General features: G+C 29.9%; 1 protein-coding gene across 1 annotated transcript; it reads right to left on the bottom strand.

The window, feature by feature from the left end:
- Nucleotides 1-7,574: 7,574 nt before the first annotated feature.
- Nucleotides 7,575-10,292, bottom strand: LOC107926207 (uncharacterized). The gene is made up of 2 exons (XM_016856996.2): nucleotides 9,667-10,292; nucleotides 7,575-8,267 (listed from the first exon to the last, which is right to left on the bottom strand). The coding sequence occupies exons 1-2, from the start codon at nucleotides 10,105-10,107 to the stop codon at nucleotides 7,908-7,910; spliced, it is 801 nt and encodes a 266-aa protein (XP_016712485.1). The 5' UTR covers nucleotides 10,108-10,292; the 3' UTR covers nucleotides 7,575-7,907.
- Between the last annotated feature and the right edge of the window lie 5,862 nt (nucleotides 10,293-16,154).

The raw sequence follows: 16,154 nt of genomic DNA on the forward strand, positions 1-16,154 counted from the left end.
CATTTTAGGGGGTTAGGGACCCTGGATTCGCCTCTGACTGCCACGTAGGACTACCGTTAGGGAGGTAACAAAACGATAACATAAGTGACTAAAGCGTAACATTTTAAACATAAGTGACTAAAATATAATCTGAAGCAAACAAAAATAATTATTTTTATAGTTTACCCTATTTTATAATATTTTAAAAAGTAATAAACTTTTATTAATAGTCCCTAATTTTTTTTACAATTATATTTCAATAATTTAACTTTTAAAAATTACTTAATAATTATTAGTATTATGTAATTATTACATTTTAATCATTCATCCTTTATCTATCGTTAGATGAACTCAACAATCAAATGCTCTTTTTATTTTTAATATTAATTTGAAGCATCATACACTTGGCTTGAAATCAGCTATAAAATTCATGAACTTTCTGAGAAAATCAAATATAATTCATACATTAATAAATTGTTTAGCTGTTTCGTGAGCATTGCATCATTATTTCATCACATTTTTGTATGCTTTAAAAGCATGGGATTGGTAGTCTTAAGAAAATTAAATTACACCAAAAAAAGAGCTAAAATTTCTTAAATCTTCCAATTTAATCACTCATTTATTTTAAAATTGTAGTTTAAGTTATTTATTTAAAAATATAAAATTATTGAAAGATATAAATACATACCTTTATAATAATTTTTTATTTATTGTTAAAAGTGAGTCTTTTTCTAATTGAATTAATGTTCAGTTAACTCGCGACACTAACTCAATCAAATACTTTATAAGTAGTATAGAATATTATGTTTTCATATATGTGTATATTTATACTATTTATCAAGCCTTTGATTGAGTTGGTGTCACCCTCAATTGGGTCATCGATTATGTAACACCCCATACCTGGCCTAGACAACAAGACTAAGTCTAGAGAGCCACATCAATTATTTCTCAAAACATAATTACTAAAACTTGGTTTCAAAGTCTCCCAAACCAAAAGAATTTTAACAAACATAACATTTACTTTGGAAATTATCATTTAGAAAGTCAAACATCTGGAAACTACTGAACTTAAACTAATAATAATAATAGTTGATAAAAATGTGGCTGGGTTCCTGATCCACCGACCCGATCAAGTCTATGGATTACCTGTAATTCAGCCAGTAAATAAAATGTATTAATAACTCAATAAGGAAACAATTATATATTCAAGCAGAGTTAAAGTTAAACCAATAAGGTTCCAAATTCAGATTCAAAATCAGATGTAGAAGATAATTTGTTTAATTTAACAGGTCAGAACAGATCAGTTGGATAACAAGTCAGCTTACCCAGACACAGAATAACATATCAAAATAGACGAAATTTCCTACCCTCATCAAATACACACCATCTCCGACCAACCCGACACACCAAATTGAGTATTTAATACTCATCCAGCCCTACATACCACATAGTGTCAGTATGACATGTTTCGATAACTGCAGACTAGCTGGCAGATCAGATTATGGATAACAGTGGCTTAGCTTGAGGGTGACATGTTCATACGGACCCTATGAAAGACCGGCATTCATTTTAAACAGTGCATGCAGCCTAAGGGTGAAGTCCAGTTCCTGATCCACACGCCCGTGTGGTTTCACATGGCCTGGACAGATGGCCAGTGTGGCTACACACAGCTTGACACACGTCCATGTCATCTGCCCTTGTAGTCTTATTAAGCAAACAGTGGGTCACATGACCTGGACACCCACCTGTGTCTCTGGCCCGTATGTCTCTAAGTCGTGAACAATGAGTTACGCAACCTGGACATACACTCGTGCCCTTGACCCGTGTGTTTCTAATTCATAAACAGTGGGTTACACAGTTTGCCACACGATTGTGTGGTATTGACAACCATGTTTTTCGGCATCTGAAATTCACAGAAAGTCAGGTTTTCGGTACACACTTAAAGTAGTTTCGAAGTAGGATCAAGGTAGAGTACTCTTGAGACCTAAAACGAACATTCAATAACCAATCAAACAACTAAATCGACAAAAATCACACAATTTTAATACTCAACCACTTATGTCGAAACTTTGACACAAACTTCCAACAAAACCAACCTTAACGACAACTCGATAGACCTATCTCGAAACAATACGAGGAGGATTACTTCCCTCGGTATTCTCGCCTAAAGAAAATAGATCATCGATCATTTAGCAGAGAATTCAAGTGAAAGAAACATTGAAATCCCATTTCTACACATAAACAAAAAATCAACAAAAACTTCACGGAACTGTAAAAATTCACGACAGAACTGACATAGAGATCTTCTAACAACTTAATGAACAACTTAAACCTTCAATTAGTTCCAATAGCCACTTCACTAAAGTAATAAAAAAGAAAAACTAAAAAAAGAAAGGAGGAACAGGAAAGAAAAAGAAGTAGGAGAAAAATAAGGAAGGAAAGGAATACATTAACTTTTATTTTTAACCACCAATCAGACTTCTAACATTTAGCAAAAAATATGTGTAACGCATACCCCAAAACTCAAACACAAGAGCAGAGAAAATACAGAAGCTTAACAATTGAACTAGCAGGCTCATTCTTAACACAGATTCTCACATTTCATTAGTTGGATATATATATATTAATAATGTGTTATTATTATTATATATATTAGTTTCAAACTATACATTTCATTGTTTATTACATGTTACTTTTAAATAGACATTTTGTGTATTAAACATGTGGTTTTCACATGTATACGCGTGTGATAGGATTTCTAGTATAATTTCATATGAATATCAAATTATTTTACATATATATATAAATAAATAAATTTTTAAAACAATCATCATAAATGATATGATTATGTTTGTTAGTCACTCGCATGCCTTGTTTATGGAAAAAAGGAGGAAAATTTTTAGTTTATTTTTACAAGAGTTTTTATTCATCTTTCTAATTGAATGTTTAAATTTATACTAATTATTCTTTATTTTATGTAACAATTTTAAAACATATGTATTAAATATGCTTTTTATCCATATTATTACACTAGTAATCAAATGTAGCATTAATTAATTATTTAACACTTAACATCACAACACATCAAATTTATTCATGGCAAGTCCCTTAAATTTTAATAGTTTTACAAATTAACCCCCGAGCTAGGTAGATTAAGCTAAAACGAGCTAAAAAATATAAAAATCATTCAAAATGGAATTAAAAACACTTATACAGGGGCGAAACCAGAAAAAATTTTTAGGAGGGCCGGATGAAATTTTAATTTTCTATAGTTTATATCTTTATAATTTGTAAAGGATTAAATCAAATTTTTATAATTTTAGGGGAGGCCAAAGTGCAATTTTACCTTTACTAATTTAAAATTTTTAAAAAATTTAAAGGGCGAAAAATATAATTTTACATTTTAAGGGGCCGAGGCTCATGCCAACCCCCTTAGCTACGCCCTTGCACTTATATGCAAAGTTCCAATGTTATTTAAACTTAAAGCTAACAAAATGGTTTTCTTTCCCACAAAAATCAATGGAGGAGTGTATCAAAGAAGATGACAGTATTTTGGTTATCTTTTATTATTACTACTAATTATTTGTTTACCATTTTGGCTTTTAAAAACATCCAATTTTACTCAAATACCAAACCACCAAATTCCACTAACTTGTACATATGGTATTATCACCATTTAAATCCCTTCATTAAAGATTCCACATCCATTTAACCCTTTAACAAAAGAGATAAACTTTTACTCCTTTTTCAATTTAGTCATTTTTAACTAATTAACTATCTAAACCTCAAAATTTTTTAACGAAAATTTAGTATGACCCTAATATAACTCTATAAACATTAAAATATTTATTCACTTATTGAAATTGTGGTCCTGAAACAATAGTTTCCAACACAACTAAAATCGAGTTGTTACATGTAATGCATTGCTATTACAACCAACCAAACATGTTGTAAGTAATCAAATGCACAATATGATAAATTTTGATCTAATGGCCTTAAGACATGTTCTTTTCATCTTAAGACTCAATGGAAAAATGACCTAAAGTGCATATTTTCAATCATTCAAACTTTACCAAATTGGGCCTAGATCCTACGTAAACTTTATATGAAAATACATTAAAACACCGCCAATTTGTAGCACCTGATACATCAACATCCAACCAAACAAATTGTATAATCAAACACATTTAAACATGCACGATTTTCTATTAATCAGGAGCTGAAATTCAACTTTCAAAACATTATAAGCCAAGTTACCAAAATGCATCAAATCATTAACTTAGACATTAAGCTAAGACCAACCTAGTTACATACCATTAATTTAGAAATTATGAAATATGTTTTGGGTTCTCGTCCTCGATATAAAAAAAAATGAGGAAAAGTGGTCATAATAGCAACTATTAGATTTGGTGCCCTAAGTGTAATATATTCATTTGTAAACTTGTAACTTTTTCGAATAGATTGGTTAATAAAATAATTTATGGATTATATTAATATACTTTGTATAATTTCCTCATGTGGTTTTTTCATGCAAAGCAAAAGTAAAAGTAAATTTTAGCTCACTAGTAGTATAATGTTTAAACTAATACTAAGATGTATTACGTGGTCGGATCATAATACGAAAAGATAACTGATATTAGACAAACCTAAACATGTCCTTAGTCTAATTATAAATGAGCAAACCAATTGAAAAGCTAATATGTTATCAATCAAGTCTAATTGGGGAGATGCCTTGTCTTGGGCATCGTAGTAGATGGATCCCAGAAGATAGAGACATAGATGTGATTGATTAGACTGACAGTACATTGGACTGAACCCAAGTAGAATAAATCCTGAATTCATTTATGAATTTATTCACTTGTGACGTTCATAGTGTGGCATACCTTAATCCTGAGTGGATGATGGACTATGTATGCATGACTCGTATACTTTGATGTAGGTAAAATTTTGAGTTTGAATAGATAAGGAACCGAAAGCTGGTGTGTTGGGTATACTACTTCTATGGTATGTAGCATCATTCACAATAGTGAAATTCATAGCCCAAGATATGGGTAAATGATATCTTCTCATTGGCATTACACGATAGATGAAAAGTAAACATGGCTATAGGTTGTTTGTTTTTGTGATGAATGACTTGATTAAGGATATCCTATGAGGGTAACACACCTATAACAAAATCATTGGACGAGCACTAATCGAGTTGCTTTCGTAATGGTATGTCATTAGGGACAGCTCAGTTACGATACTATAGTGAAATGACTTTGTGACTAAATGAGTTTATAATTAATAGGCAAAAAGTTGAAACTTAATTATAAATCATTTGAGCCATAGTCACATATGTCAAATTAGTCCTTCTACTAGCTCGTTGAAACTGAAAATGAATTGTATATTGAATTAAATGAACAAAAATGGATAGAAATAGAAAAACTGGAGAAGTGGGAAACATTCAGAAATGAATCTTGTTTTCTCACTAAATGGAAATGACCTGAAAAATTAATTTATGGTAAAGTTCAAAAATGGAATTAAATTAATTGGTCATTGTAAATCTGTTGAATATAGAAAAATTAAATATATTTTTTCATAGATTCTTTTACGATAAAGTTGCTATGATTTTAATAGAATCAAAATCGGGTTAAGAAAATTAATTAATTTAAATTAAGTTAAATTTTTATTTTGGGAAATAGAAAAATATGTATTGAGTTAAGTTAAATTATAAAGTATTGAGTTAAAAGTCAAGGAAACACATTATTAGACCCAATACATGAGAGTCCCGAATCTCCATTATAATACATACGAGGGGAGGCACACCCAATTAGCCACTATTTTCTAATTCAACTAAGGGATTGGTTTTTCTATTAAATAGGTATTAAATGTATTCTATTAATTCAATTAGGGTTTCCCTTCTTCTCCCTATAAATAGATGACACTGATAGGGCTAAAAATATAATAAGTTGCACACAACTTTTGAGATATTGTTAATATGCCCGAAAATAGTGAGAATTTATTTTCTAAGAATAAATTCTATTTTCTGAAATAACAATTCTACCGATTTTCATTGAAGAGAGATTTGTTTTCCCACTAAAAGTAAAGTAAATTTTTTTTGGTTAAGTGTTTGATTTGAATTCATTCGAGCCAACACTTGAAATAGTTTGTGGTTTGAGAATAGCGGAGAAGGTCATTCAGTTGAAAGCCCGAAACAACAAGGATCCTTCTTATTGAAAACACATGTGTCATTTTGATAAATGGTTTATTGCTATGAATATCACAAATCGGCTTGGTGTTCAAAATTTCAATTTTCCCTTGTCCAACAACAACATCTTCTTCCAAACCTACACGGAGTAGAACTTCATCTTTCCAGGGTGTTGATATGTCTTTTCCCTCAAAGACCTCGATTGATATGCCCCTCGAACAGTTATGTAGTAGATGGTTCATGATCTCCTAGTCTATGTACAAGGGCTAAGTACACAAGTTCGGTCAAGAGCGGTTGTGCATGTACTATCGCAAGCAGTTGTTGATCATTCATCCCATCAATCTAATGTTAGAGCTACCGATTTGACTCCAAGTTGTAGTACGATCAACAGTCTTCATGATTGTACCATTCAGTCCATCATGCCATGTATAACGTTATGTTACTTTGAAGTACCACTTGCATTATGTCTTCTTCTTCTTTTTTTCTGGCTTTGTGTTTTACTGCTTGAACTTACTTTTAACACTACTTTTTGTATGATTGGCTTTCTGTATTTGCACTTATTTTGTTGTTTTATTTACATTATGCCATTTGGTGACTTTTAATACAATTATGACTTTTGATGGTTTTTTATTTGTGATATCTTTATTCTTCTCGTTACCTTTTTGTCAAAAAAAAGGCAACTAAAAGCATTTTTTTTTTACTTTTTAAAAGCATTTTTTTACTTTTTTTTTTCTTTCATTACGTTTTCACTAAAAAAAAGTAACTAAAAGTATATTTTTATGACGTTTTTCACTGACAATTTGTGATGCTTTATAAAAGTTACAAAATAATCAAACAATTCATGACATTTTGAAAAGAATTTTTCGTGATGTTTTTAGGCGTCGCAAATAGACAACCAATCACAAACAATCCATGACGTTTAAAACAATATTTTTTGTGACGTTTTTAAACATCACAAAAGAGACAATCAACCTGTGACGTTTTTGATTGGTCAGTGTGACGCTTTAAAAAGTCACGGAATGAACTATTTTCCGTGACATTTCTTGACTTTTTCTGACATTTGAAAAGTCACAAAAAAAGATATCATCCCATGACATTTAAAAGCATCACGACTTTTAGTGACGGTTGATCTATGACTTATTTTTTTAGGAAAAAACATCACAAAAGATACAAAGAAACTTTGTAGCATTTTCTAGTGTAACGTCATGAAAGGTCATTTCTGGTAGTTATAGATAAAATATCATTTTGATACTTTCAATAATTTTCTTAGCATTAATTCAAAAAATAAAAAAATCTTAAAATATATACAATAATTAAATTATAAAAAATAATAAATATCATAAAAATTATAAATCTTAATAAATAATTTATTTTTTAGAAAAAAAATTACCTACTATGATTTGAATGACATATAAGGAGTAATCATTTTATATAATTTTCTCTCTAGCAAAATATATTAATAATAAACAATAAATTCAAGAAATAAAATGAGTGGAATAAATAGTTACAAGTAGCTTTGTTGAGAAAACTCTTTTCAAATCCTAATATCTACAATCCTTTTTGTTATCTTCAACCTATGATCTCTTCTCTTTTTTTCCGTACATCGAATGTTCTTCGTGAATATTCATTCCAACAAGATTTGATATGAGAACATAATTTGCCTTTTTGAACAAATTCATATCCAAAAAAATACAAACACTTTTTCACCATGAAAAAAAAAATTCAACACTTCTTTTTTTCATAAATCATCAGGCAATTGAAAGTTTTGGGAACCAAAGATTTGCTGAGAAATGTTTTGAACGAAGACAACAATGGAACATTTGTTGCTGTTGAAACCATCCCAGAGAGTGAACCTGACGGTGACGGAGAGTGTCTTCATCGCGGAGATGTCTTCCATGGTATGGAGCTTTTCGAGTTTCCGAACGACGAAATCGTTGTAAAGGGTCTTTCCCTTGTTCTCTCCGTTAAGGCACTCATTCACCAACCCGCTCTCATATAAAGCCACCATTACGTTGTCAACATTGTTGTCTACCTTGTATCGTAATACTCCGGTTAGGGTTACTTCCAAGGTCTCTGATGTTGGCCTTTGGAAATTAGCCTGTTACATATTGTATGCACAAATTGTCACTTTCTTCACTAGCGATTTTCCAAAAACAATGAAAAAAAAGCATATTTTCCAACGGAATTTTCAGTCCAAAAAGATGAAAAAATAATCGTTGGAAAAAACCATAATAATGCAATTTTCACATTGAGAAAAAGAAAAAGAAAACACTAAAGAAAGAGTTAATTTCATCGTACATCCTCAAATTATGTTTTCTATGCTAAATTAATCTCAAACTTTAAAATATATTAATTGAGTACATGAGTAATCAATATCGTAAGAATCAAGTTTTTTTCATCAACTATGCTATTAGTTTGGACATTAAATATTAGCCCACATCTATCATAGACAGGTGGTAGACAAGGGAGCAAGCAATGGCGTTGCCTCACCTCCCAACAAATTAGTTAATGTATCCATTTAGTCCCTTCAAAATTTATAAAATTACAAATTCATATAATGATAAAATTGTATTTCAATGCCCTAAAATTTGTTGTTCATTTTTACCCCTCTAAAACAAGTTTCTAGCTTCCCCACTGATCGTAGAACATATTCAAAACATGTGGATCAAAAGCACCTAATGCGCAGACAACTTAAGTCTAATGTGTTAAATTTTTTAATGCATTAGATCTAAATTGTTAATGCGATAAACAAACACATATTTACAATTCGATTCATATTTTTTTATACATGTTCTACCAAGGTAAAGCTAAAAAATTTCGAGGTGGGGGAAATTTTGTTATACATTTTTATGAAATCTAAAATACAATTTCACCAGTGTATTAGCTTATATTTTTAAAGTTTTTAGAAGGATTAAATCAAAATTTTATTATTTTTAGGGGCAAACTATAATTTTACCTGTATTAACTTATAAATTTATAGATTGTATGGGTCTAAAATAAAATTTTCCTATTTTAGTGGGGCCATAGCCCTCTTTGCCCTCTCCCTTCACCCACGCCGGCATTTAACCTAAACTTATGGAAAACACTCTATTAATATTAGACCTGTTCTTGATATTTTTGGGGTCCTAGGCGAAACAATAAATTAAGCCCCTTTTAAAAAAAATTATAAAATGTAATACAATAAAAGCTGAAAAAATTTTGGAACCCTAGGAGATAAAACATTTATGGTAAAAAATTAAAAGCTCTAAACATTTAATTAATTTATTTTAGTCTGAATTTTTTTTCCTACATTAAAAGCTGAAAAATATTTTTTTCCTCTGTCAACCTCGGGAGGCTGGACTCTCAAACAACCCTAGGGTTGGGCTTGATTAGTACAATATTGATATTTTTAGACTCAATCATAATGATTTGAAATTTGGGACCAATTTAAAATCTAGAACATAGTTTATAGATTTATGAAGAAATTAACCCCTAAAGAAAAAGGCCAAATAAAAAACCTTGAATTTTGGAGCAGGAAACCTTGGAGCACTAGCAATGGTAGATAACAAAGCATCTTCTTCATTAGCCGGACAATGAGCTCTACCTTGAACCACAACCCGAGGTATAAACATATCATCGATCTTCAATGCCTGGACGTAAGCTTTCTGTCTCACCGTCCACTTACTCGAAGCGTACGGATCTTTCCCTCCCATATTATCAACATGATAAGACAAAACCAACACCGGTGCATCCAGCTGGTAATCACCCCTCACCAACCTCGACAACAAAAGCTCCGCCGCGGATGACGTCGCACATCCCTGAGAAGAAAACAATTCCACCAAGACAGGTCCGTCGGGACAAGTCGCCGCCGATGAATCGATTACTGATCCGTTGTTTTTGCCTTGGACTCTCGATGAAGATGAACCCTTGCCTAAACAGCTGAAGAGACGACGCCCCATGTATTGACGTTAATGGTGATGATCGTCTCTTATAAATTTTGTGTGTGTGTGTTTGGTTTTTGTTCTTTCCTCTCCTCTCAGGGATGGTTTTACCGGCGGCCCTTTACATTTCACAACAAAGAAAAAGGAGAGAGTATAGATCACTACGTTTGTGTATATATTTGTCAATATGTGATCTATGCCATTTTTTAGTAAAAATATACCATAAATAATAAAACAGATAGACTATGAGAAAAAATATATTTAACAGAGATTTTTTTATTTTTATTTTATTTTGAAAGAGTGGCTAAGAGAGAAATATGGCGACGAAGATGCCAACTTTGTTCTATTTTTGAGGGTTTTCTTTTAATTATTATTTCATTTAATTTAATTCAATTTTATTATAAAAAGTTGTCTTATTAAATCCAATCCATTAAATTAGAAATCTATTGGTATATTTCTTTGAATAAAGTGATTAAATTCATCTTTTAAGTAAATTGGACTAACACGTAGAACATCTAAGTTGACATTTAAAATCCATTTTAACTACTACATAGGACCGCTGTTAGAGAGGTAACGGAGCTTAACGGTAAGGTGACCACTTTGTAACAAAATGATAGCCTAAGTGACTAAAACATAATATTATAAACATAAGTACTAAAATGTAAGCTGAGGCAAACTAAAGTGACTATTTTTTACGTTTACCCTTTTTTAATTATTTATTTAATTATGGGTAAACTACCTAGTTAATCACCCAACTTTTAGACCACTTTCATTTTGATCACCTAAAATGAAATCCTTGCAATTTCATCACCAACTTTTAGGATGCTTTCATTTTAGTCACCTAATTTCTAAGTCGCTTCCATTGTGGTCATCCGAAAAATATCATTGTTTAAAGTATTGATAGGGGTAAAAAAACATAATTATTAAAGTGAAAAGTGGTAAAAACTAAAATAATGCATTAAAATTATCAAATTGTCCTTGTTCACCTCTTTGCCGAAAGTTTTAAATTTCTTTTTCTCAATATTAAAATTTTAAATTTCAAAAATCAAAATGTGTTAAATGAATTGTTGATTTTTTTCGTAAGCCTATTTGATACTATAATATTAAAATTAATTTAATTTTCATCTAAAATTTAAAATTTTATTTTATGTTTCCAAATTAATATCTAACTCAAATAATTCATTTTTAATAATTGTTTATGAAACTCAAATTTCTTTTGATTATTAATTAATTTTATCCTCCATGCCAAACAAAACTTAAAATATTTTTATTACATCCTTAACAAAACGAAGAATAAGCAATTAATTTTAACATTGAAAATTCGGGATTATATAATCAAAATAAGTTAGTTTCGCAGAAAGTATTAAATATGAGTTATTTGAGTTGACTTCGTTAAGGATAATGAAACATAAAATAAAATTTTGAAATTTAGAAGGAGATTAAATTAATTAGTTTTAATATTATAGTAACAAATCAACTGACATTATTAAGGGATAAAAATTTTCAATAATTCATTTAATTGATTTTAATTTTTTGAAATTTAATATTTTAATATTAAAATTAAAATTAAAATTTTTAGCAAGGATAAACAAATATAATTTGATAAATTAATTATTAAACTTTATTATTAAACAAAAACGACTCCAAATGACATAATTTGGAATTAACTCAACCTAAAATGACTACCCAAAATAATCCAAAATTTTTAAAACTTGATTTTATATACGTACTTACCTGGATTGATCCGAACCAAAGTTAACCTAACTCGCCTAATTGACTCCTTCAAAGAAGTGTAAATGTATATAAATATTGACACATTTTTAGTTACTTAGTATTAACTCAATTGAAGTCATTATTATTACAACAATATACAAGTCACGGATCTAAATCAACAATTCAATCTCACTAGCTTGAAGTTAGAAATGACCCAAATAAGAAATGATCTAAAGAATTAGATATGATCGAACTCGAAAAACTTAACTATAATAAGAATAATTCAAAATGAACTCGAAAAACTTAACTATAATAAGAATAATTTAAAATGACTTGAATTTAAAATTAATTCGAACTTAAAATGATCTAAACTAAAAATAATCCTTACTCGAAATGATACAAAAATTTTAAAATTCGAAATCAACAATCTAGATTGATCCGAATCAAAATCAATCCAACTCGCCGAATTGACTAGTTTAAAAAAGTATATATATATTATTTATTTATTTATTTATTTATCTAAATATTAACTCAATTGTAGGAACCATCTAAACATTATGGTGAAAATATGGCACTAGTAGCCGTGTCTCCGGCATCATCGTCAGTTCCGGAAATTCCACTGTCATTCATGTTTACGCTGTTATCGAATGGGTTTACCGGTGTCAACCGAGTGGCCGGGATATGGTTTGTGCTGTTCTCATCAAGTTCCATTAGTGCAGACGAGGTTTCCCCGGTTAAAGAGCATATTCAAGGTTCCACAAAACATCTCCCATCGATGGCCTATCAATGCCGTACTCGGCAAGGCACTTCTCAGCCGTCTCTCCGTAATTCTTAAGAGAAGCCGGATTCACTTTCCCGATCAGATTCGAGTCCATAATTTGATCCAACATGCCTTTCTTCTGCAATGCATTGCCTATTCCGCGATATTAACTTGTTCTCGAGGCAGAACCGGATTTAAAGCCGGCCTAGTGCGGAGAACTTCCATTAGTACCACAACGAACGACCATTATCGGAGCCGATGGTAAGTCCTGTCCCAATTCCGAAATAGGATAAAAGTAAAGCCAGATCCAATGCGGGAGAAAACTCAAGCTGATCGATATATCGGAGACGGAACAACACTAGAACTAGAACTAACAACAAAAGAAGTTCCACTCTTTAATGAAGCAAAAGAATGGACTGAATCAGGGACACAAATTCTACCATGAAAATGTTCCATTTTTTGAAGAACCACAAGCAATGAAATAGTTATCAATGAGAGTAGATAAAGGCTTGTTTTTTGCAACAAGAAAACAATAGCTGAAACCAAATACATCAAGTTCCCTACTTTAATCTCCATTATTAACAATAAAAAAAATCCCTCAAAATTGCAAAAGAATTAACCTCAGATCTTAAGTAACCCAGAAACAAATTAAACCACTGTAAACACAATGCAAAAATCACATGAACTTTACTTCAAAGGTCATCAATGGGCTTACCTTATAAATGAAGCCAAAATGGGAAACAATCAGCTATTCCTAGAAATGGGTTTTGAATTTAAGTCTCTCTGGGTTCAAAAAAAGAAAAACCTAGTTGAGATTTAACTTTGAATTAAGAGAATTTTCCAGGTAGTTCATTAAGAGAATTAGAAAAGTAAAAAAGAAAAAAGAAAGAAAAAGCTTTGAATTTTCCTGAGCTTTGTTAACTTAATTATAAAAGAAAAGCTCCGTGAAAGTGCTGCAACTGAAGCTATTATATTAAGGTAATGTTTGAATTTTAATATGAAAAAATTGGGGGAAAAAAAATTAAATTTTTGAAGTGAAAGAAAATGGTTTCAAATATATATATATATAAAGATTTTGGAAGGGAATGGTTTGAAGGGATGGGAGCCGGTGAGGGACAGTGTTGACGGAGAAAGTTAACGGTCTTTTAAACAGAGTCAAATTGTAGGGACCTTTGGCGCGTTTAACTATAATTTGGGTTAAAGTACTTGAAAGGTCCTTGTATTATAGAGTCTGGATCAAATTAGTCCCTCTATTATTAAATGGATTAATTTAGTCCTTGTGCTATTAAAAAAGAATCAAATAAGTCTAAATTGTAATATATTTAATATTTAATGTATAAAAAATGTGTTAAAAATATTTTTTTTCAATTGCTAATTAGTAAATGTTAACTCTATTCTAATTTGACATTATTTAATTTTTTTTAATAATAAAAGAACAAAATTGACCCTTTTAATAATGGAGAGACTTATTTAATATAGGGACCTCTTAAGTACACTCACCCTCTAATTTATGTCTCTTTTAATGGAATTAATGGTTAAGAGTATACTATGTTAAAGGAAATTTTAATATAAAGTAATTTATAATCAACAAATGATGGTTACACAACGCATTTTTAATGAGAGAACTTAAGTTTAAACCTAAAATATTAATTTATATAAACCATAATAATTGATAAATAATTATTCGAAAATTTTAAATACGATTTTTTTATGGGCAAATACGAATCTAATATAAGTTATGTATGTCTATAGTCATATAACATTTGACGAGGTTGATCTAATGAGATTTTCGTGTATGATGATTGATTTGAAAAGATCTTTTAAGTAAACTAGAAATGTATAATAAATTTAATAATATTTAAATCGAATTCAATTCAAATTCAATAAAAAATTATGTAATTCTTTTTATTTTATAAAAAAATTGATTTTTTTTGGTTATTTCTAACTTAATTAACATCACTCCGCCGATTCTGTTTTAATTTAATTGGCATGAGTATTGTTGCTAATGCAGAAGTACGTGGGTTCGAGTGCGTTGAAGCGCACTATCCTCCTATTTATGGGTTGGGGAAGGGCTATGGTAGTTCTAGACATTGTTTAAAAAAAAACAGATATGCTCGGAACCTATAATGAGATTATTCAAAAAAAAAAAACAGACATTGTTGTATATTTTATTATACGTAGATTTCATGAGTCGTGTCTAATTATATTTTGATTCATCGTCTATTTATGCTTTATATTTATTTGATTATACTTTTTAATTATTTGGACATGTACTTGTGATTTATTATATCTTTGGGGTGTGTCTCGCATTTATCTAATAGTTTACAGGCGCTTAACAAAGATAGATGAAATAGGGAAGATGTCACAACATGGAGGGCACCTACATTGTGATGAGAGGCGACGTCACAACACAACGAGTTCTCCAATTGACGAAGAGGGCAACATCGTGACGAGCATGTATGGGACATTATGACGACTCGACGTGTTCCTTAAGTAATATAGTAGCGTTTTGGCAACCAAACAGACTTCTTTTCCCAATCGAACTCTGATTACTCCAGGGATATTTTAGTATAATTAGAACTTTAATCTTAACTTACTTAAAGGGGTCATTATATCCTTGTTTTAAGAGGCAATTAAAAATGGAGTACTACATAGCTTTTTTTTTAGGGTGACAAGATGTAGTCGCAGATGAGCTTTTGTGAGAGTTTTTGTGGTAATTAACTATGGAGAAAAATTTATACCCCTTTTGAGAGAACTCTACAAGACTGAGGACTTTTTATTCGGGGTTTTGGGTAATGTACATTTAGTATATTTTGGTTTATTTTCTCAATATTGTACTCTCGTTTGTTTACTCATTTAGTGAAAAGTCGAAACTTCCTTTATCTGTGGTTTTTATACTCTTCAGAATAGTTTTTCACGTAAAATTTGTGTTCAATCTTCTCCATATTTTCTATTTCATTGTTTATGCATATCAGATCCCACATAAAATAATTATCCTTATGTTTAATTAATTGTAGTTAATTATTAAGTTAAACTCCTCAATTACTAAATAATGAAAATATGACTATTGATATTTTAATTTTAGATTTCATCTCTAAACATTTTCTAATCATCATAAAATGAAAATGATTAATAATGTACTTTTCCCATTGATTTTTTAAGAAAAAAAATCAATCTTTTAATTTTTAACACCAAATTCTTTTTTAATTCGTTTTAGTCACTAAATTTTATTTCTCCAATCTTAAATTAATAAAATAAAAAATAAAAAATTATCATTAATTAACTTGAGTTTTATTAATATTAAGTAGATGATTGTACAAAATTAACCAAATATTTTTTTATTTACTTCTTTTCATATAAATATAGCGTCGCGATTCTTAATTTTTATTGTTTTAAAATTATATGAATGTTTTTTTTTCAGTTATTAAGTGAACAAATAAAAAAAATTAACAAAAGAATGAACCCTTAGTCTTATTAACAGGAATTGAATGATGAACATTTCAAAAAAAAATGAAAATTAATGAAAAAATATATAAAAAAATTGATGAAGAAAAAAATCATTAAGGATTAATAGAGAGTTGTAATTGAAGTA

This window comes from Gossypium hirsutum, chromosome A08 (genome assembly GCF_007990345.1).
Source record: "Gossypium hirsutum isolate 1008001.06 chromosome A08, Gossypium_hirsutum_v2.1, whole genome shotgun sequence".
NCBI lineage: Eukaryota > Viridiplantae > Streptophyta > Magnoliopsida > Malvales > Malvaceae > Gossypium > Gossypium hirsutum.

Excerpts from the sequence above, each read along its gene's own strand:
- LOC107926207 (XM_016856996.2), bottom strand. The coding sequence starts at position 10,107 with ATGGGGCGTCGTCTCTTCAGCTGTTTAGGCAAGGGTTCATCTTCATCG. Across the intron at positions 8,268-9,666 it reads TTCCTGCTCCAAAATTCAAG|GCTAATTTCCAAAGGCCAAC; the intron begins GTTTTTTATTTG and ends AATATGTAACAG.